The sequence below is a fragment of the Neolamprologus multifasciatus genome, chromosome 8 (assembly GCF_963576455.1).
Source record: "Neolamprologus multifasciatus chromosome 8, fNeoMul1.2, whole genome shotgun sequence".
NCBI classification, from domain to species: Eukaryota; Metazoa; Chordata; class Actinopteri; order Cichliformes; family Cichlidae; genus Neolamprologus; species Neolamprologus multifasciatus.
This window is the reverse complement of record NC_140446.1, coordinates 25,640,768-25,662,765: the sequence shown is the minus strand read 5'-3', so window position 1 is coordinate 25,662,765 and position 21,998 is coordinate 25,640,768. Positions and strand designations below refer to the sequence as shown.

At 39.5% G+C, this 21,998-nt stretch overlaps 1 protein-coding gene and 1 long non-coding RNA gene across 6 annotated transcripts; one reads left to right on the top strand and one right to left on the bottom strand.

Moving 5' to 3' along the window:
• Positions 1–1,622: 1,622 nt before the first annotated feature.
• glp2r (glucagon-like peptide 2 receptor) lies at positions 1,623–21,470 on the bottom strand. Of its 5 annotated transcripts, none has more exons than XM_085170766.1 (16): positions 20,222–21,470; positions 18,844–18,961; positions 16,574–16,796; positions 13,046–13,142; positions 12,864–12,968; positions 11,101–11,222; positions 10,795–10,901; positions 9,014–9,170; positions 8,745–8,904; positions 6,512–6,572; positions 6,374–6,440; positions 4,545–4,633; positions 4,097–4,235; positions 3,959–4,000; positions 2,473–2,785; positions 1,623–2,363 (listed from the first exon to the last, which is right to left on the bottom strand). In XM_085170766.1, exons 3-16 carry the CDS (start codon positions 16,649–16,651, stop codon positions 2,305–2,307), a joined length of 1,596 nt encoding a protein of 531 aa, XP_085026892.1. In that variant the 5' UTR covers positions 16,652–16,796; positions 18,844–18,961; positions 20,222–21,470; the 3' UTR covers positions 1,623–2,304. The 5 variants fall into 5 exon arrangements, with proteins under 5 accessions (XP_085026892.1, XP_085026893.1, XP_085026891.1 ...); XM_085170767.1 differs by lacking the exon at positions 18,844–18,961 and having other exon boundaries at positions 20,222–20,383; positions 20,456–21,470; XM_085170765.1 differs by lacking the exon at positions 18,844–18,961.
• Positions 4,714–5,777, top strand: LOC146513210 (uncharacterized). The gene is made up of 2 exons (XR_014875779.1): positions 4,714–5,251; positions 5,300–5,777. It is a non-coding gene; the product is annotated as an uncharacterized LOC146513210 (long non-coding RNA).
• Positions 21,471–21,998: the final 528 nt, after the last annotated feature.

Below are 21,998 nucleotides of genomic sequence, written 5' to 3'. Positions count from 1 at the left end.
TGTGGAACTGGGTGTGGGTCCCAATCAGCCAGGACGTAAATGGCTTCTGATGAAGATCAGACACCAGGATGCCAATGTTCACATTTTGGACAGAGAGGACAGATGGTTTGAAAGAGGAGTGAAAGAAGCCATCTGTGTCCACTGTGAGCGGCCATCTTTGAACAGAGGTGATGGTTTACGACACCAACTCTCTGCCATCTATAATCCAGTTTTGAGATCCCTTCCCAGACGCCTTAACGCCCACTCACATCCTGGGTCATCTGACCTCAGGAATTCGCATGATAAGGTGGGGCCAGGTTTCACAATGAACTCACCCGAAACCCTGGCTGATTGGGACCCACACCCAGTTTCACACCTTGGCTCAGGCGATTAGAGGATCATCAGGGGGTCCTTTTGTCCCTCTGTGGGGGGATAATCGCACTAGGTTTAAATCTGGGACTCTCCACCATTTGACCTTAGAACTGAAGAAGCTTCTCAGATGAGAGATGAAACGTCTTCAAGTAACTTAAATAAGTCCAGACGCTTTTCTTTGCAAGCTCCTTTGACTTTTACGAGTATGAGAACACACACATTTTACAGTATCGGCCCCGATACCCGATACCAGTATCGGTATCGGTGCATCCCTAAGTGCAAGTAACAGTGTTGGAAAAGGGTAATTCTGACAGTAGGCTGGGAATTTTCGTTCTCACAATGACACTAATGCCAAGTTACATGTTACTGTACATACACTGACAAAGTATTTGCTGCCTTCCTGCTTTCCCTCTTTTTTTGCATGTTGGTCACACTTAAATGTTTCAGATCATTAAACAAATTTGAATATTAGACAAAGATAACACAAGTAAACACAATATGCAGTTTCTTTAATGAAGGCATTTATTATTTTAGGGGGAAAAAAATCCAAACCTTTGTTACATATACAGTAGGTATTAAAACACACTGATCGACCTATTCTCTGGGTTTGTGTCTGGGAATGTGTGTTTTATCAGTGCCTTACCACATCAGAGCACAAAAGCTAAGACCAGGTCAGTTCTAACTTATTTGAGGAACGTCACACAGGAACAAGTGTCAGCTGTGAGTTTGTTGCTTATATGAATTCAGTGACTTGTGAATGCAGCACACCGTGACAACTCCCGTCATAAAATCATTTTTGTCAATTTTAACTTCTTTGTTGTTGTTTTGAATCCTTCTATGGTTACTTTGCTTATCTTTGATGTCATATTATGTAGTTACTTTCAGTCACCACTTCATTCCAATCTAAATAAAGTTCAAGTATAAGAACCCCAAGTGTGGTCCTGTGTGTGATTCAAGCCACTACCGCTCCTCCCAACTCCCGGGGTGGACTGTGCGGCTCTTTCAGACTTGAAGCACTACAGTTCATGTCTGTGAACACGATAAAAATAATTTTGTTTATATCTCACAAACTGACTTTAGTCTCCATGGCAGCCCTTTACCATGTAAGTGTACACGGGAGAAAGGAAAATTTGTGTCCATGAACATAAATCACTAAATGAAACTATGAGACTGTGCACTCTCTGAGTCACTTCACATGACTCTTCAAGCACATGCATGAAATTCCATTTCAGTGTAACTGAATCTGTTTGGAAAATGTAACCGCAGTGTCTCAGGCCCAGATAGTGAGAGAAGAAGCACACAACTACACTTTAACTGCTGTTTTATTTCTATATATGATCAGTATCATATTTTGTGACACTACATGTACAAATGATAGTTTTACTGTACCTCACCTTTGATACATTTTAAGCTTCACAAGAATAGAAAACATGAAAAGCCTGCAAAACATTCTGCACATATTCACATTAAAACAACAAATACATTGTATTTATACACACAATTCAATCCAAATGTATCATATGGATATTTATAACTGGCCTGACATATTATATTGTGTAAATAAAACAGAGAAATGCTTAACACTGCTGTTTGTGTATAGGATAACTTTAACTGTGCAAGTACTAATATCAAAGGTGAACATTACGTGCCTGCAATTGTGTGGAATTCACTGAATACTGTAAGTACATAAGAATCTGATTAATGGATTTATAGCCATGGATGAAGCTTGTATATCTTAGTGGCCGGGAATGCAGCAGGATAAATTGTCTTCTGGTGAATTTAGAGTAAACACGTTCTATACTGCAAGTTTGTAAAATTCACCCTGAATGAAAAAAAATCTATTTTATTTCAAAGAATGCTCTAATTAGAATCTCAATGCAAACGTTTTCTCACAGGGTGTCTGTTAACCTCTTCTCCACACATTTAAACTTCCTGCCCATTGTGCAGTTATATCTACCTTGGTGTCCCCTTAGTCAGCGAAGGCCTGGGGACTGAGGATTTGGACCACTGCTCTGAAACAAAAAAGTTTTCTGGTTGGTGATCCAATCTTGAAAACGTATGTATATCAGAATTCACTCTCTTCCAGAATCTCTTCCATGGTTTCCCCAAGCGTCATCTCACCATCGCTACTGGATAGACTCTTCCTGGTGAGGAACTCAAGTCCTGTCACATCATAGCCATTCAGCGCTTGACCTTTAACTTCTCCTTTTCCGAGTACTCTGCCTCTGCCGTGCACAGCCACCTGGAGCAGGTGGGGGTGCATTGTTGAAATGCCGCCCTCGTCATAGGATTCACTTTGCCGAGAGCACCGCGGATGATGTCCTCGAGTACATTTCCACAGGTGCTTCAGGGGAACTCCCCGAAAACAGGTCCTGACCTTGAAGTGGTTGGTGAACAAGAAGAGCTGCCAGCGCTTTTTTAGTTCAGCTTGTACCTAAAGATAAAGGTTCCCAGTTATAGCAGTCCATTAGGCATATATTTACATACATGTACATAATGGCACGTAGCTTCGGATTTATACTTTTTGGAGTTGCTGCAAGTTACTGACCGCCTTGTACGCAAGTTGTTTGAAAATCACAAGATTTTCAGAAAACTTAACCTCTGATTGAGATCAATGTCACTGCAATTTAATCTTGTCCAACATTTGTTATTAGATGCACCAATGGCATCAAGTTGAAAATCTTAGGCGACTTAATTCTTGAGCTGTCACATTCACAAGATTTTTAGAAACCTCTAACCAAAGTTGGGTTACAAATCTTTGTGTGTCTTGGGCCATTTGACCTCAATAAATCACATGATAGGGTGGGGCTAGGTTTCACAATGGGTTCACCCGAAACCTCGGCTGATTGTGACCCACATCTGTTTTCACACCTTGTGTGATTAGGTAGAGGATCAATAGGGGGTCCATGACCCTCTTGGGGACACTTTCATAGGGCTTAAACTGTGGGACTCTCCACCAATTGCTCTTAGAACTGAAGAAGCTTCTTGGATGAAACGTCTTCAAGAAACTTAAAGAAGTCCAGAAGCTTTTTTCCCCTTGCACCTTAGACTACGATGACCTGGATGACTGAGATCCTTCACAGATATTTAGTATAATTTAAAAATGGCCCATGTATTTGTTATACGCATCCGTTACACTCCTCTGACCGGCCACTTATCTCATTTGTTGGTTTCAAGTGTTATTAGTTGGGGCGGGGGGGGGCTGTGGTAGTTCACGGTTTATGGTCACAACAATTGTGAACAATTGTTCTTGCACCCTCCACTTTGGTGTTATTTTGATTAGTTGTGCGCCTCATGATTTTTTTTTAATGAGGATACTATCTTGTCAGTCTTTACCTTGTTCAGTGATATGTCATATAGACAGGTTCAGAGAACCTCAGACCATAGAGGCTAATGTACTACAAGCTGGGGTTATATTATGAAGTACAAGCAGGTATGTAGTCTGCTAACCTGCAGAAACTGAAGAAAGAAGCTGTAAAGCTTTCAGGCAACAAAACAAGAACTTGTGCATTTTAAATTTATTTTTTTGTTAAGTTTTCAGTTCTTACTATACAATTTTCCTGATATCAAAACTGCATTTATTGTAACTGACAAAAGAAAAACATACCTCTCCATTAGCAAAGCAGTACAGAACAGCTACCAAGAACCCCTAAAAAAGATTGTACACAACAAATAGCAGTTATAATGCAGTTTTAGAACAAAATAAAATTCTCATCAGGTGGATAATTTGTATTAGTGGTGTTACCTGGAATGAGCTGAGGGTGAGGTTGACAAAGTTCCGAGCATAGCGACTGCTTCCATCTACACACTCGTCTATCAGCACAGTGAAGACTACTTCATGGATTCCAAGCAGAGGAATCAGCACCAGTGTTGCTCTGGCCAAGCTAAAGTCCATAAACAAATACATTTTTAGAGTGGAGTTAGATTTAAAAAGAGCAAAGGATAAGGGAATAAGAAACATTATATAACCTGTGCATACATTTATATGCATGATTTTCCCTCGTGGTGTGACATTTATGGTCAGAGCTGTGGGGGTGACATTTGAATTTGTGCTGCACATGGTGAGTGATTAACATTTAAATGGTAAGCCAGGAGTCTGCTGTACCAGTTTAAGAATAAGACTTTGGAAACAGTTCTCAAGGTCAAGCTCGTTTCCTGACATTTAGACAGAGAAGCAGTAAAATCTTAAATACCTGTATCTGTAGTCGGTAAATTTCACCTGATCTGCTTTCAGCTTGGACAGCAGCAACATCAGAATCTTAATGAAGATAAAGAAAATAACCTGCAATATACAACAAAAGCAGGTTTAAATGAAATGCACATTAAAAAAGACTAAAAGTCACCTGTTAATTTTGATTGATTTCTAGAATCGATTCAATTCCGATTCACAAGGTCCAGAATCGATTCGATCCACGATTCGATTTAATTCGATTCGATTCGATTCACTTCGATTTGAATCTGGGAAATTTTGACAGTCAGAAATATTATAATTCAGATCAGTACATTTACATATTTTTGTATCTATAAAAAGGAAGCTGACACACGCAAGACTTTATCAAAGGTGTGAGCATCACAGCAGAGGCCTTTGTGTCAAAGGATAAAACACAGAAAAACATGAAGGCGATTTTCCTGGCCTGGGATTTTATAAAAATATTCTGCAGTACATCAAAAACGAAAGAAAACCATTAATCAACATATGAACATTACCTCTGAAGTTACAGCGGTAAGCGTTTTGCATTTTGCATAATTTTTAAAAAGTTTAAATTTGTTCAGTATTGAACGGCAGAAATTAGGTTTTCTTTTCGGAAGTATATAAAACGAAAAAAAACAAAGTCCGCCGACAGCGTTGTAAACAACGGTAGTCTTGTGCATAACAAGCAACCGAATAATGCAGAAAACAGTACAGAGAGAGAGAGAGAGAGAGAGAGAGAGAGAGAGAGAGAGAGAGAGAGAGAGAGAGAGAGAGCTGTGGTCGAAGCAAAACAGTAAAAGTAAGAGTGAATACATGACGATGTTTATGTGAAGCGTAGTTTGGATATTCTTTTGCTGCTGGTTCGGTCAATATTGTTTCGAGAGACATCAAACTAACAGCTTCAGAATCAGCGCATTAAGGGCGTGAACACAAAGCGCTGAACCGCCGACAGATCAGAATCAGCGAGCTGTCGGCTTTCAGCCCCGACCGTGAGAAAGGCGACATCTCACTGATTCTGAGCCGCAGGTCGCGCTGTGTGTTTAAGTCTTTGTGCAGAATCTGTGTTCCTGCTCTCATTTACTGTCTTAGCTGTTTGGTGGTTGTTGAAATTTTGTGAGATTTCACCAGAGATTCTGGCATTTCGGGCAAAATAAATTTATATTAAAAAATCGATTCAGGATTTTAATGAATCGATTTTATGTTATCCAAGCCAGAATCGATTTTAATCGATAAATCGATTATAAAAACCCACCCCTACCGTTAATGTTGGCCAGGAAAAGCATTATGTTGAGATGGGTGGGGGCTGAGCCTCCCTCCATTTCTCTATGGAAGTCGCTCATCATTGAAGTTATGACTCTGATCAGGCTGGGACACTATATTGATGGGAGCTCCCGAATTTTTGTGGACAAATGGAAGAAACCACTGGAAGCACTGGGAGTAACCTGTAAACTGGATCCTAGTGGACAACAATTATGGACATAATGTTGTAATATTCTAGTGCTGTGTAGTGTTATTATCTTGGATGTGAACCAGTCTTGTATTTGTTGGGGAAAAAAGTTAAATAAAAGTTAAAAAAAAAAAAAAAAAGACTAAAAGTGTGTTTGAAATGCTTCTGTAAGTAAGAAGATGGCTAATATCATTCATACTTGTGACTATAGCAGCATCATATCACATGCCAACACGAGGCACAAACCATTACATGGAGAAAATTAGGGGGAAAGTAACTAATTAATTAAGCACCACTGGAGCCACATGACATATCTGTAACCAATGTGACTGTGCTATGGTTCTTTGAAAAGTGTGTAGAGGTTGTTGAGAAACTTGACTTACTAGCACTGATAAAGTGATCGGGCCCTTTATGATCCACCAGAACCCTCTGTTAATAATGGACCAGCATCTAAGGAATAAAGGGTTTACGAGTCTGTTAAACTGATTATTTTAATATAAAACATGTATTGAGAGACTTACTCTGTGTTTTCATATAAAATCTTGACCACTGTCCATGGTGTCACAAACAAGGCCGGAGTTCCTGAAACACCAATGACATGAGATGGTAGTTGAAGCTGGAGCATTTCAGATTAACAGATCACACTTAAGTGCACATGAATCAAACTACACAAGAAGACGCTATCGCTCAAAAATTAGTTTCGAAGCACTACAAGTTCATGAAACCTTCACTGCCACGGGAAATGTTTCTGACTTGGACCAATAATCCTGCTAACAGATGAAACCCATTCAGTTTTCACCCACATGGAAAGAACCCATGCAACCACAGAGACAACATGCTAACTCCACAGAGAGCAAGCAGACTCAAACCCAGAACCTTAGTTAACCACTGCACCATTGTGGAGTTAACATGATGAAATACCTAACTTAACATTTAATTCATCCATATATAGGGATGGGTATCGAAAACCGGTTCTTGTTGAGAACCGGTTCCCACTGTTTCAATTCCTTGGAATTGTTTGCCATTTTTGCAAACGATTCCCTTATCGATTCCAGTTGCCCCAAATGACGTCACCACGTTGCGGAGCGTCATTTATCTGGCAGGAAACACGGCGGCTAAGCGGCTTAAACGCTCAAAAGTTTGGTTATACTTTACGAGAACGGATGACAACTGGGCAACTTGCAATACTTGCAAAGTAGATATTTCATTTAAGGGAGGAAACACTACGAATATGCAAAAGCATTTGCTCACAAAACACGCGATGACCTTAAATGAATGTCGTGTTTCTCGCTGCAGTCTACCGGTAGCGTCTCCTTTCAGGCCAGGATAGACGAATGTCACCGAGCAGTGACTAAGTTTGTGGTAAAAGGCTTGAACCCATTTGCCACAGCAGATGCCCCGATTTTCGGTAAGTGAATGTGTTTAATTGTAGGCAGGGACATTACTGGATATTCTTGTGTAACTGCTACAGAATAATTTATGTTATACTTTGTTATTGCTACAGAAGAATATTTATTTTACATTTACAATTTATTTTCCTGAGGACCCTGTGACACCCCATTGAAGAGACATAGGCTGGATCTCTTAAGATCTCACTGTTGGGTTTGTAAGGCCATGTTACTTCTAAATTTCTATCTTGTTCAAAGAGAAGATATAAAACAAAGTTCTAAGCTAATCGACCTTAGTGTTCTCCTTTTTTAAAAAGAATCGATAAAGAATCGAATCGTTAAACAGAATCGAAAATGGAATCGGAATCGTGAAAATCTTATCAATACCCATCCCTATCCATATATAGCTACTGCCTTGATCCAGTTCTTTATACTGGCAACCCTTTCTTGGATATCTGTCACTGTAATGGTTACTGGACCCTGTTCTGGGAGGTTGATGTGGTCTTGTCTCAGATCCACGAGCCATAGTTGGCCAATCTCCCCCCGTGCTACCTTGATCTTAGCCTCTAGTCGCCTTCTCCATGGAGGGTATTGCTCCTTGTGGCTGTTCAACTTGTAGCCAAGCATCTCACTGATCACTGCTGCCGTAGTGTAGATCAGCTTGTTAGTCTCGGTAAAAGTGGCGGTAAGTATTGTCCATCGTGCTGCATTCACATCATCTAGTCTTTTGAGGGTACTTCACGTAGTCTTGGAGGAACCACGTTTCAAGTTTTGCCATGATTCTGTCTTTCAGGTCAGTTCCTCTCGTACTCAACGATCCTTCTTCGTTCGCACTTTGGGCTTGGTACCCAATCTCGGGTGGGGGTGATGCTATCTCTCCCCTGACCTGCCATCCTGGCTCCCCCTTGCCGTAGCATGTGTGTTGTACCTCATCAATCTCTAGCTATGAGAGCATTCCCTTCTTCCGAAAGTTGGAGCACTGAGCTACATTATTTCGCCGTCAATGTGGATGTTTGGTATCGAAGTTTCCATCGGTCCCTTCATGTAACCCCAGTCAGCTTCTTCAGCCAGTAAGTGTGACCCATGTTGGGGCCTGGTGCTGTCCAACTCTTCATACTGGCAAACCTTTCTTGGATGTCTGTCACTGTGATGGTTTATGGACCCTGTTCAGGGAGGTTGCTGTGGTCTGCTCTCAGATCCACGAGCCATAGTTGGCTAACCTCCCTCCATGCTACCATGTTCATTTGTTTGTTTATTCTTGTGTGAACATGTTAATTTGGAAACTTATCTGGACAAAAGTGAGCTTTGGGCTCAGGTTACTTCCTAATATAAAAGCATACACACAAATAGCTCATGCATGACTCACCCCATCCTAGCAGCATGTATTTCTTCAGCAGACACCTCTTGGTCAGCACAGCAGTGAAGAGCAGCGTATGAAGGAAAATGGCCTCCACCAAAAGCCAGAAGTAGTTACAGGCCACAAAGTACTCCATGCACACCTTGGACAATCTGCACATTATCACTATCTGTTAAAGTGTAAGTTTCAGGTAGATTAGTCTCAGAACTGTATCCACTGAAAACAAACAAATAAGACATTATTAACAGTCTTTAGGAAAAACACCATGGTTAGTGTACCGGAGAGCTCGAGTAGGTGTTCCATCCAGGGTCGTCCTTTGGTAGGTTGGAGTACATGATGTGCATTATGATCTCCTTAGAAAGGATAGCTGCAGCTCTCAGGATGAATGACACAAACAGATTCATATGGATGTAGTTTCTGGTACAGTGGAGCTTCCTGGTAAGAAGATACAGAAGCAATTTGAAGAAGCCATTGATCCTTCTTGTGCAACTGTAAAAGCATTACTGAGGGCACATGACATAACATACGGTAAGTGGAAATGAAAAATGCTCTTTGTTCTCACAGGTACATGGAAATGTTTGTGGCTTTTAATGTAATTAAAAATGATAACTTGTCTCCACAGGCTTGTAAATATCTTTTTCTAGTGGGTAACTGTCAAGTCCTGTAATCCTCTACATAAAATCAATGCAGTTGAAGTTAACAAGTCCATCCTATATTTTGCTAGTGGTATAACAGAATTATAGAAGCTGTATCCTGCCGAGTGGAAACAGAATGTTTTTAGGCCTAAAGGATATCTTCAGTTACCATCCAAATGTAGTGCCAAAATGTAGCATCCATATTGCAACTGAAGTCTGTGGAGATCTGTTAAAAATGCAAACTTCCAGCTTTTGTTTCCTTTACATAAAGCAAGCATGCCAGGTTTCCTAAATATGGCAGCTCTATACATGTGAACTACGGTCTACAGTTGGCAGCTAGACTCTATAACAGGGGTGGGCAATCTCAATCCACGAGGGCCGGTGTCCCTGCAGGTTTTAGATGTGTCCTCGAACCAACACAGCTGATTTAAATGTCTAAATTAGCTCCTCAACGGCTGTATCCCAATTCAGGGTCTGCAGCCTTAAAGTACGCAGCCTCAACGATCCTCAAGGGCCGCGTACTTAAAGACCGCTAAGGCCGGAAGTGCGAGGCTTGTGAAATGGGACGGTCTAGCCTCCGTTGCGCTGCCCAGGTTGCCTAGCAACCATGATACTAACAGCTGGAAACGTTTCATACAGCTTTGTTTGACAGAAATGAAGGAGAAAATCTTTTGTTCATTTGTTTGTTTGTTTCTACATGAGCTTTGATCATTCTCTGATTAAGGTCAGCTATTGAACGGTGTATATTTTAAAGTAAAGGCTTTAAAACCAAGTTAGTACAAACGTCACTAATGTCACATAACTTTCCCGACATGTGGCCAACAGGAATGTTTTAATGTTCTTCGTTATTAAACATTTGCACATAAATAAGTGACATAATATTCAGTACTTAGTTTACTAAGTTACTCTTCAGGCGCCCCTCATCCGCCGTTTTTTTAATTATAAATTATCCACACCCACCACCGCGCTATGCATTCTGGGATATGTTGGGCCACAAAGTCTACACCGCCACGTCCTTAAAATTTAGGGAAATGAAGGACGCATTTGAGAGCCGCATTTCGAGCAGCCTTCGAATTGGGACAGCCTTCGTCGCGTCGCTGTGACGTAATCGGCCTTAAAATGCGGCCTTTAAGGCTGCAGACCCTAAATTGGGATACAGCCAACAAGTCCTGAAGTTCTCCAGAGGCCTGGTAACAAACTAATCATGTGATTCAGGTGTGTTGACCCAAGGTGAGATCTAAAATCTGCAGGACACCGGCCCTCGTGGACTGAGATTGCCCACCCCTGCTCTATAATGATCTAGTAAAAAATGTTATCATGTTATCATACACAAGATCTGATGACCAAAGGTTCAAAGTTAATACCAAAGTTGTCATAAATCTTTATAAACTTTATTTTCTGAACATTAAAAAATTGTTTCAAACCTTAGCATGCCCATTAGCAGAGTGGCTAATATGAGAGACACCAAAGACAAGGAGTAGCCAATGACAGAGATGAGCCTGAGGGCTGTATGGCGCAGCATTTCATCCTCCTGGAAACAGATATAATTACACAATAAAACTGACGGAGGCAATGCTACACTTTCTGATCAAGAATAATCAAGAAAATAATCCCTTATAGTCTTTCTAGAACTTTTACGCCTAGAGAAAGAAACAAATTGCAAAATAGAGACCTCGTTTTCAGCGTTAAAACCTAAAGGGAAACTATGTAATACACACCCTTTCCCTCACCTTGTCTTTAAAGTAATGGTGCTCCTCACACTCTGAGACATCCCTCCAGGCCTCGGAGGAGTTCTCCATTTGTCGCCATCTCCCATTTTCCAAGCATTCTCTATGTGCGCTCCTAGAATTGTCTGGAGGTAAATGGAAGAAACAAGGATGGGCATTATATCCTCTGACAGCTCAGTGAGAAAAAAGGCTGACTTGGAGGGGAGATAATTACTTTACGTTTATTGTTTTGTATTTATTCTGGGTAGGCAGTTCTTCTCCTTGGAAGAAGAGGTCAAGAATTCAAACTTCATTGTGATATATTCTGTATCATTTTCTGGTGGTAGATTTAAGAAATGTGAAATGTTAAAGTACTTCAGGGCACATCTTTATATTCAGTCGTTCATAAAGTTTCTAAATATGAGGGACATACTGGAAAAATGTCATCTGATGTCCAAATTTAGAGGGGTAGCAGTCTATGCTCACATTTATTTTCCCCTAAGGGACTGTGTCACTTACAGTTCAACAATTTAGCATGAAATGATATCAAAATTGAATCGTGCTCAGTTATAACAATGGTTATTTGAAGCTGGGAGATTTTGTATTACTTCTGCATGTATAGTTCCTCCTGTCTTACTATCGAGAAAATAATTGCATGGAAAATTCAACTTGAATAAAACTGACTTAAAATTGCACAAAAAAAATTACATGCACTTTAAACACACACATACACACAAACATAAAATAACGACAAAGTTACTCCGATCATTGTGAAGTAAAATTGTGGCATTATGACAGCCCTAAATGCAACCTGTGCTTTTTTTTCCCATGGTTAATAAAGAATACAAAAATTCTTTATTAACCTACAACTATTGGCAAAAACATGAAAGATGTATTTCAGTGTATATTTAAGAGAAGAAGCATTTTAAATAGTGTAACAGTGGGTTACAGCTCAGGACAGAGTTCCAAGAGTTTATTATGACCATTAGGCAATAATACTGTGAATATGTTTCTTCTTTTTCACGTTTAAAGTGTGAATGTGTAATTAGATGTTTTGATTTTGTCACGGTTCTGGGTCAGTTTGACCCAGTATTTTGAGTTATGTTTTGGTTTATTTTTGAATGATGGATTGTTCTTTATGTTTCTCTGGTGCTTTGTTGGGTTTTACGATGAATCTGCATTTCAAGTTACTTTGGTGTGTTTGTTTTCTTATTCTCTTAGTGCTTGTGATGATGATGTTCTATGTTCCAGCTTATTCTGGTTTATTTTTAGATCTGCCCGTGTTAAGTCTGTGTTTCTTAGTCTGCGTCCTTGTGTCTTATTTCCTGTTTTATTGTGAAAGTCTATGTCTTATGTTAGTGTGTGCAGCTTTACTCCCCCTGTCTCGTTAGTCCAATTTCTCCCAGCTGTGTCTTCCTCCTGTGCCCATTCCCTGATTACCACCCTGTGTATATTAGCCATGTGTTTTCTGGTGCTCAGTGTCGCGTCGTACCCTCAGAATTATGCCTGTGTGTTCAGTTCTCAGTGTCATTGTTCAGTTCATGTTTTCGTAAAGCTAAGGTTCTCAGTTTCAATTCAGTCTCAGAGTCTCGCATTTGGATCCTCCTCTCCATCCGCCTGCACACAGAGCCCTGACAGATTTTGACATTTAAATGCACTGTAAAATTCCTGATCCTGTGCCTCGTATGCTTTTTGCTGCATTCTTGTGACTAATGAACAAAGTATGCATAATACAGTTTTTAAAAATTTGTGCACTCCCATGTGATTTGTTTGTAAAACAACATTACCGTCACTGATCCACGGTAAGAAAGCCGGACAGGGGACGGACACATTTCCAGGAGAAGAGTGGGGCCAACACACAAACATGTCAAACGCTCCTTTGCAGTAGTTTCCTGCAATAAAAATAATGCTTGAGGATTTTGTAATGGTAATAAAAAATGAAAAATATGAAGGCTTGCAGAAGGCTTACCAGTTATTGAGAGTGCACTCGCTACCAGAGTTTTATTGCAGTTCTTCGAGTATTCATTCCGCTTAGCAATCAGACTTTCAAGCAGTGAACCTGTTACCTGCAGATGGAGAAAGAAGTGAGAGAAAAACTGTTATTTGATATGTTTTTGCTCAGGGTGATATCTGGGAAAGAATTGTTTAAGATGCTTGTATAAAAGACCACATAAACAGTACAACGTACAAAACGCTGAATATTTGACTGATTTTTATCAGAGGAACATCGTTATTGGTAATGAAATTCATGCACTCCAAACTCTCTCAAATTTGCCCACTAAAATAACAACAAAAATTTGTGAATAACATTTTGGAATATAGTTAATCACGAGAAGACAACCCATCATCTTAAAAGTAACTTTCACTTATGGGCGATCGTGGCTCAAGAGTTGGGAGTTCGCCTTGTAATTGGAAGTTTGCCGCCTCGAGCCCTGGCTTGAACAGTCTTGGTCGTTGTGTCCTTGGGCAAGACACTTCACCCGTTGCTTACTGGTGGTGGTCAGAGGGCCCGGTGGCGCCAGTGTCCGGCAGCCTCGCCTCTGTCAGTGCGCCCCAGGGCGGCTGTGGCTACAATGTAGCTGCCATCACCAGTGTGTGAATGTGTGTGTGAATGGGTGGATGACTGGATGTGTAAAGCACTTTGGGGTCCTTAGGGACTAGTAAAGCGCTATACAAATACAGGCCATTTACTAAAATTGTTTAATTATAGGTGTTTTCAAATGTGTGACGCTGTCTTTTTCTTTTACCAAGGCACGCTTACACATAAGGATGTTTTCTTAAAGACTTCTCTAACTGACTAACTGCACCATCTTATGGCACACACTTGTGTTACATGAAAGCAAAGAGGAGTTTTAAACTTAAGATATTAGTTCAACACAATACCAAATGTAGATGTCTAGAACATGAAGTCATGGTGTTGTTTCTTCAAATTGTTGTAGTTCATTTTCGGAGGTTTTAAATATTTCTAAGTGCAGCATTTTAAAAAAGAACCTCTAACCAAGCTCAGGAAGGCCAACGGGGATAACATGTATAAAAGTACATCAATAAGATTCAGTTTAATCTTCATTTAATGAGGTTTGAAACACCTTCTGTGACACCAACATTTTCTTTGTTTTCATGTCCTTTACAATAATCGTGTTTTGTTAATGGAATTTTCTTATTATTAATAATGTGCCAGCAAACATGACTGTGTGTGCCTACAGGTCCAACAATAGTTTTGGGGTGTCTACATGGGTTTTCTATGAGTAAAGCTAGTATAAATTGTCCACCAAAAAACCCCATTAGGAGACCAGAGGGGTGAAATTGCTGTCTGGTCTGCATGGACCTGGAGGCTATTCCCAAGCAACCATGTGACGTACTTTATATTGCATATGTTTTTCAACTGACACTGGGATGAGCCAACCCATATGGAAAAGAAATAGTAAAAACATATATGATTTACTCATGAAAGTGGCCACTTTCTCATTACTTTCATATATTGTTTTAGTAAGTATCCAAAACATACAAGTTTCATTATATAATTTTTCAAGGGATCTTATATCTGTTTTTACTCTTGTATGCTTTTCATACAAGTTTCACACAAGACAGATACGAACTTTATAAGATTTATATATATCTTTTCCATATGGGAAGGCCTGTTTGTTAATACAAATATCTAATCAGTCAATTACACTGCAGCACATCAATGCTTTTAAACATGTAGACATGGAAAACAGAACCTGCTGAAGTTCAAACCCAGCATCAGAACGTGGAACAAAGGCAAATTAGTGACTCTGAATGTGCCATGGTTGTTGGTGAAAACAACTTTAGATCTGCTGAGACTTTCCTGCATAATCATCTCAAGAAAATATTTAGTAAGCAGTAGTTCTCTGTGCAAAAACGCCTCATTGATGCCAGAGGAGAATGGCTAGCGTGCATTGAGCTGACAGGACTGTATGCCAAAGAGCATACACAATGCATTGATCCTTAAAACAGAATGGCTGCAACACCTGAAGACCACCCAGTGTACCACTCCAGTCAACGAGAAGGCAACGACAACCGATGATTGAAAAAATGTTTCCTGATCTGAGGCGTCATCATCATATGATTCATTTGAAGGAGCAGCTGTGGCTGCAACTGTAGCTTGCCTTCACCAGTGTATGAATGTGAGAGTGAATGAATACTGGTATTGTAAAGCGCTTTGAGGGGTCCCGAAAAGCGCTATATAAATGCAATCCATTATTTATGTATTTAAGTGAATGCTTAGTATCCTGTGTAATCATTGCATATTTACCATATTAAGTTACTCAGAAGGAGTTTATGAAAGGAGCACAGCTTAATTTTAAGTTTTTGCTAATTAATTTTGCTTCCAATTAAGTGAAAATTGAATAAATTGTTCAATAATATGAAAGTTTATTCGTTTATTCATTGCTGATTAAATTAAAGCAATTTACAGTTAGCTACAGTCATTTAGTTGAATTGTCTATTTAATATAATGACTGCAAGATTGAATCTTTCACAGTATCTGCAGCCTGCAGATGAAGGCAGTATTGCAGTACCCTTTTTTATCCACTTGGTGGGAGTATTTAATCAGGAGCAGCATCTGTGACTGAGGGAACATTTTCATCTTAGTTTAATCTCCAATTGATACATGCAATTTATCAACCTGGCTCACTGCATTAGTGCCATGCCTTCAGCAATGCAAACACACACCTGTGTATTTATTCCTGCCTCAGTGACATATACAGAGTGTATAGTTGTGCCCTGAGCTGGCTCATAAATTCTAATTCCCCCGTAATTTGCTTTCATTAGTGAGACGTCAGCATCTCCTGTATTTGAGACCCCGTCTTTTATAGATGATATCTAGCTCACCTATCTTGGTTGGACACTTCCAAGCTTCACATCAAAATGAGAGCAACAGCTGATCTAGGCAACCGCCTGTGCCGCTCAGAATTTCCCATGTGAGCCAGCTGATAGAGAGCGTTTTGACTCTCTGAGGGTTGTCTTGTCAAAAACCCATCCAGAGGAATACAAGGAAAAGCTGTCTCACTGTCTTCTCTTGTCTCCTGTGGGCCTAAACCTCCTTTAAACTCAAACACAGGCTCCCCCCCCAAAAAACCCCTCAAAACCTTTCAAGGACTCAGATGTTAGTTTTGCTTTAAGTTCTTTCAACAACAACAACAACAAATCTAGATTATCATTTCAAGAATAGCAAGTTGGTTGAGCACGTTGCTAAAGGCAAGTAAACGCTGCAGAAAATACATAAAAGCCCGACGGATCACATCAATGTTTGGGCTTAAAACAATCTGCAACACAATGCATTATATATGTCTCCACAGACAACTGTTAGCTGTCATTGCTACTGTTATTTTGTGCTGCAATATGATCGTTTGAATCAAATATAGAAGACGTTTCCATTAAGTGTGATGCAGCTCTCACACTCAGTGATAAATACTGCTTTTCTGTCTGCTTATAATTTCACAGAAAAGCCTCAAATGTGTGTGTATGTACAGTTTACCTGATGGTTGTAGATGGTGAAGAGCAGTGTGAGCAGGAGTTTGGTCCTCTTGTGCCAGGCTGGCATTGGAGCCGGCATGGCTCTGTGTTCACATTGAAATCAATTGGTGTCTGGTCTCTTGGCTTTCCTGCCACCTCATGCCTTTCGCTTTGGCTTGTCGGGCCTCTCACTCATCCTTGCTTTAGCGCCGTACTTCCTTTTTTGCACTGCTGTTCCAGCTTCACTGCATCAAAAAGAGTGGATTTGAACCTGACCTCCTTCCAAGAAACTCCGAAAATTTTGTTACAACAGAAGATGATTTGAAAGAATTGTGCTCAAAGCTGGTCTCCCACCTAAACCAGTTATCCTTAGAGTTCCTCAGATCCAGCAAATGCTTCCACTCTAGTTCTTCAATTAGCTACTATATTACTTTTTAAGAACAGATTTCATGGAGGGTAAAGCCAATTTCCCATCTGTTCATGAAGAGCTCTGGGACTGAGGTGGATCTGTCTGTGCCTGTGTAGATACAGAGCAGCTGAACACGCCTGTGGATCCTCACCGACAGATTGCCTCTCCCACCCAGTCCTCCCCTAACCAATGAAGATAAGGCCCCAGAAGAGCATAAATGAACTAACTTTGTTGTCCAGGAAAACTGATCACACAGGAGTAAACTGGTCACACACTGTTGTACCAGCATTCACTGGGATTTCATGCACATATGCGCTGAAAAATCACAATGCACACACAAGCACAAGCAAATACCACCTTAACTTGTGACAAAAAGAGAAGACACGACTGCTCCCTTCTGTCTAACCAGCTCAAACAGTAACTGGGCATCACCCAGCATTTCTGACACTAATGGGGATCTAGTGTAAACTAACATCCACAGAAGCCAAACACAGACGAGCAAAGAGCCAGGGTTGGTGCATTAAAAACCCATCTCAGTATATCATTAAGAATAAATCACCTTGTGTAATTTATTTTTAATTGACAAAAGCTAATTTCACAATCAGAAAGGAAGCAGTAACAGTATTAGTTGACTAACCGATTAGATAATTAAGCCACAACTTTCTCATGACTTTTTACAGCAGATAGAAAAAGCTTAAACAAAACGAGATAAAATGTTATTACATCACATGGATTACAATAAACCTTGCATATGATGAATTCTTATTTCATAACCAAATAATTGCATTCTGAATTTTCTCACTAACAAATAAATTCCATTTCAATTCAGTTCAAATTGATTTTATTTAATAGCACCAATTTACAACAACAGCTGCCTCAAGGCACTTGATGATGTATTAAAGCTGTATGTACGCATGCACATACAGTCCCATGAAAAAGCATTTGCTCTTTTGTGACTTCTTAGTTAATTGTATTTTAGAAGCAGTTACATGTTTCAGAACATTTTGATTTTAAACAAAGAAATGCAGTTTTAAAAATCTGATTTCATTTATTAAGGGAAAAAAGCTGTCCAAACCTGCCAGACTGAAGTAGAAAAGTTGTGACCAATCATAGATTAACTGTGATTAACCACATTTGTTGGAAAGCTCAATTTCACTAGCCACACCTCGGAGAGATTACTGTCTGAAAAGGGAACCAGGCTAAAAGCCACAATCTAAAGAAACAGCTAAGCAACAGAGACTTTAGTTTACTCCACAGTAAGAGTGATTATTCACAAACTTGGAGAAAACTTGGAACAGTGGTGAACCTTCCCAGGAGCAGCCGGCCTACCAAAATTACTACAAGAGTGCATGAACGACTCATCCAGGAGGTCACAAAAGAACTATGGAGAAAATCTAAAGAGCTGCAGATGCCACTTGTCTCAGTTAAGGCCAGTAATCATGACACGACCACAAGAAAGAGGCGATGATTGTCCCTAAGATTTTAGGAATAATATTTTGTGAACTGATAAGACAAAAGTTACCTTTTGGAAGGTTTGAGTCCTGTTACATCTGGTATAAAACTTTTACAGCCTTTCAGAAAAAGAGACCAAGAGCACCAAACATGGTGGAGATAGCACGCAAGCAATTTATTTATAAAGCACTTTCAGATCAGTCCCCAGCTGAACACAAAGTGCTGTACACTTAACATGCCAGAAATGACACATTGAACATGTTAAAAAATAAGAAATAATAATAAAAAAAATATATAAAATAAATAAAAAATATTTAAAAAATAAAAAATGATTATTAAAATGACATTTAAAATAATAGGTAGTGTGATGTCTGCAGCACTTTGCTGGATGACTTGCTGCAACTGATGGGATCATGAATTCTGTTTATTACCAGAAAATCCTGAAGGAGAATTTTCCAGCCATCACTTTCTGTCCTGAAGAGCAAGTGCACTTGGGTTATGCAGCAGGACAATGATAGAAAACAAACCAGCAGGTCCACCTCTGAATAGCTAAAACAAACAAACAAACAAAAAGGTTTTGGAGCAGCTTCGTTGAAGTCTGGACTAAAATCCTATTGAGATGCTTTAGGATGATCTTCAACGGCCGTTTGAGTGTGTATGCAATCTCACACCACACATATACAAACATAATCACCAAAATTATCTAACAAAAGGAAGGTGAAATGAAGAGATATCCCAGGCAGCAAAGTGACTCCAAATGGGATATATCCCTATTTTCAACTTCAAGGAAAAACCTCAGATTTGTGTATTTGCTACATGTTAATTAGACTTTAGAATTTTACTGCAATATGAATGTGACAGAATCCATTTTAGAGAAAAATACTTAGAGATATATCTCTATCTAGTGCTCACACTGCTACAGACAGACAGACAGACAGACAGACATGTATGTTCTTTCAGGACGTCATAGTGCACCACGCTTCGCATTATTTATGATCATGACATGCAAACTAACAGTAAGATCTTTTTATTCCAGATTTGTAAGCTTGGCAATACAGAGCTGTGGCTGAATGTCCACACTATGTGCCTGCAGACAGCAGAGATTAGGTTTAGACTAGAGGAAAAATACATCAGAATTTTCAGTGTAATTTGAAAGATTTAAATAGCAGTGTGCGGTCTCAAGCAGCAGACGTATGGCCTTAGGGTACTGGTGTGGAGGGATTCTCATTTATAGCTGGACAGCAGGAAGAGAAGAGGCTGTTAAAGAGGTAATGTGAGAGTTCAAATGTAGCCATTTCAAACCCACTTAATGGTCGAAACCTCTCCCATGGTTTGTGCTCTGGTTCCATTTATGAGAGCTTCACTAAACCTGAGAGCCACTTTCAGTCTTTTACCAAGAAAGTGATTGTGAGATAGTGATCTACTAGTAAAGGCAGTGGAGTAAAACGGATAAAATAACTGTATAAATCCCATTCTAGTAAGTCCAATTTTCTATTTTAGTTTTAGGAAATACACAGCTGGTTACATATCCAGAATTGAAATCAGTAAAATACAAACCATGTATACATTTACGCATAAAACACAAACATATTGATAGTGTAAATGCATGCTAAATGATCTGTTAAGGATTTACGACTGATTGCAACAGGACACTCTTTTCTAGACATTTGAAAACAAAGGTTAGGTGTGTATGTGAAGGTGTTAGATATGGTTGTGGTAGTCAGCAGTGACTGCTGTTGTCATGATATTCACAGGACAGTTCAAAGGTTTAATTCACAAGCTCTGGTTTGAATAAGAAAGTCGATATACCTGCAGTTTCAGTGAGTCAACTGAGGAGCACAGTCTCTGGCTCCCTTGAGACAATGAAGCTGGAAGGGTGAATTACATAGTTCAAAGTCCAAACTGAAGTAAATCCATGAGATGAGGTTCTGGCAACGGCAGCAAACTGAAGGGACGCACAATCAGGGATTCCTGGGAGATGAGAGTGTGAATCACACGGGAAACAACAATTCTGAATATTTAGACTAACAAGCCCTAAATTACCACAAAGCCAAGCTGAACAGCCTGACAACAAAGCCAGTTAGGCAGTTACAGGCAATGACACACAGGTGTGATGATGCAGTTGCTGCAGCCCCTGATCACACCTGCTCTCAAAGCCTAATCGCACAAAGACCTGGGAGCAGAAGAGAGAGAGAAAGCGAGAGCAAAATTAGAGAGGCGGTGTACAGGGCTCCAGGTAACCATGGCACCTGTTAAGTACTACACAGTAAAGAACAACAGGACATGAGAAAGTGACTGGAGGAGATTTTTAAATAAACAAATGTGTTTCTTGTTTGGGCGACATTTTCAACTTTCTCTCATCGCCTCCACCACCAAAACACCAAGATGCTAACATTGGGAAATATATAGGTTAATACTATTTATATTACACTGTCATATTATTTATGTATTGTGAAGAAAACAACATGAAATTCTGAATATTTTTGGATGCAAACTTGTCATGGAATATGTATAAACACTGCATCCATAGCATTTCTGCAAAAACATCATGCACAATGAAAACAAATAGGGAGGCATCAAGCGATGATGAGCTTGGTTGGTTGTTTCCAAACAACAGCTCAGCAGCAAGGAGATTTTCATTGTGTCTCCCGTTGGCAGCGTCTAGCTGTGTGTCTGAGGTAAAACAGTATTATTTTACAATTTTCATATCATTGTATATTCAGTATCTACGTTCATTTTGAGCTACCAGTGGTAAATGTGGTATTTGCATGCAAAAATTCAGAACAATTAAGCATGAGCGGCAAAAAACAGAAAGAAAAACCCATGCAAAATTGTCCTGTGAAATGACACAGTAATTTTCAACTAACAAAATATTTGGAAGAATTTTACATTCTCAACATTTAGAGGCCTAAACTGATGCTTCTAAACAGGGCTTCAAAAACTAGTGGGCGATGTCACAGGAGCTACATCCATTTTTTGTTGTCTATGTTATCTATGAGTATCATGTGTGAGTGTGTGTGAATGGGTGGATGATTGTGTATAGCGTAAAGCGCTTTGGGGTCTTTAGGACCAAGTAAAAGCGCTACACAAATACAGACCATTTACCATAATCGCATTCTTATGCTGGTACAAGCCAATAATAAATGAAACAAATTATGAACTCATAAAAAAGTAAAAAGTATTCATAAAAATATAAAAGCTGAATTAAAAGTACAAAGAAAGTTTAATTTATTAATTCAATTGTCCAGTTTGTGGTAACAGACTAAGTTAAAGCATGTTATCTATCTATACTATATCTATAGGCATTACGGCTAAAATGCTAACTGTTCTTCATTCAGCAGACAAAAAGCAACAGAAATATTCATTTGAAAGATATGTTTCATCTGATTATGTCATTGGAAGTCCAATTCTTGTCTTACTAATTATTGACAAAATGTAAATGCCAAAGTCATAAAACCAAAGTAATTTAAATGAAAAATGATAAAATGCTCAACAAAACTGTGAGGAACGGATTTAGGTGCTAATTCTCAGAGTTTCAGTATATTTTAACACTGGCCAGACTAGCTTTAAATTTCTTTGTGTCATA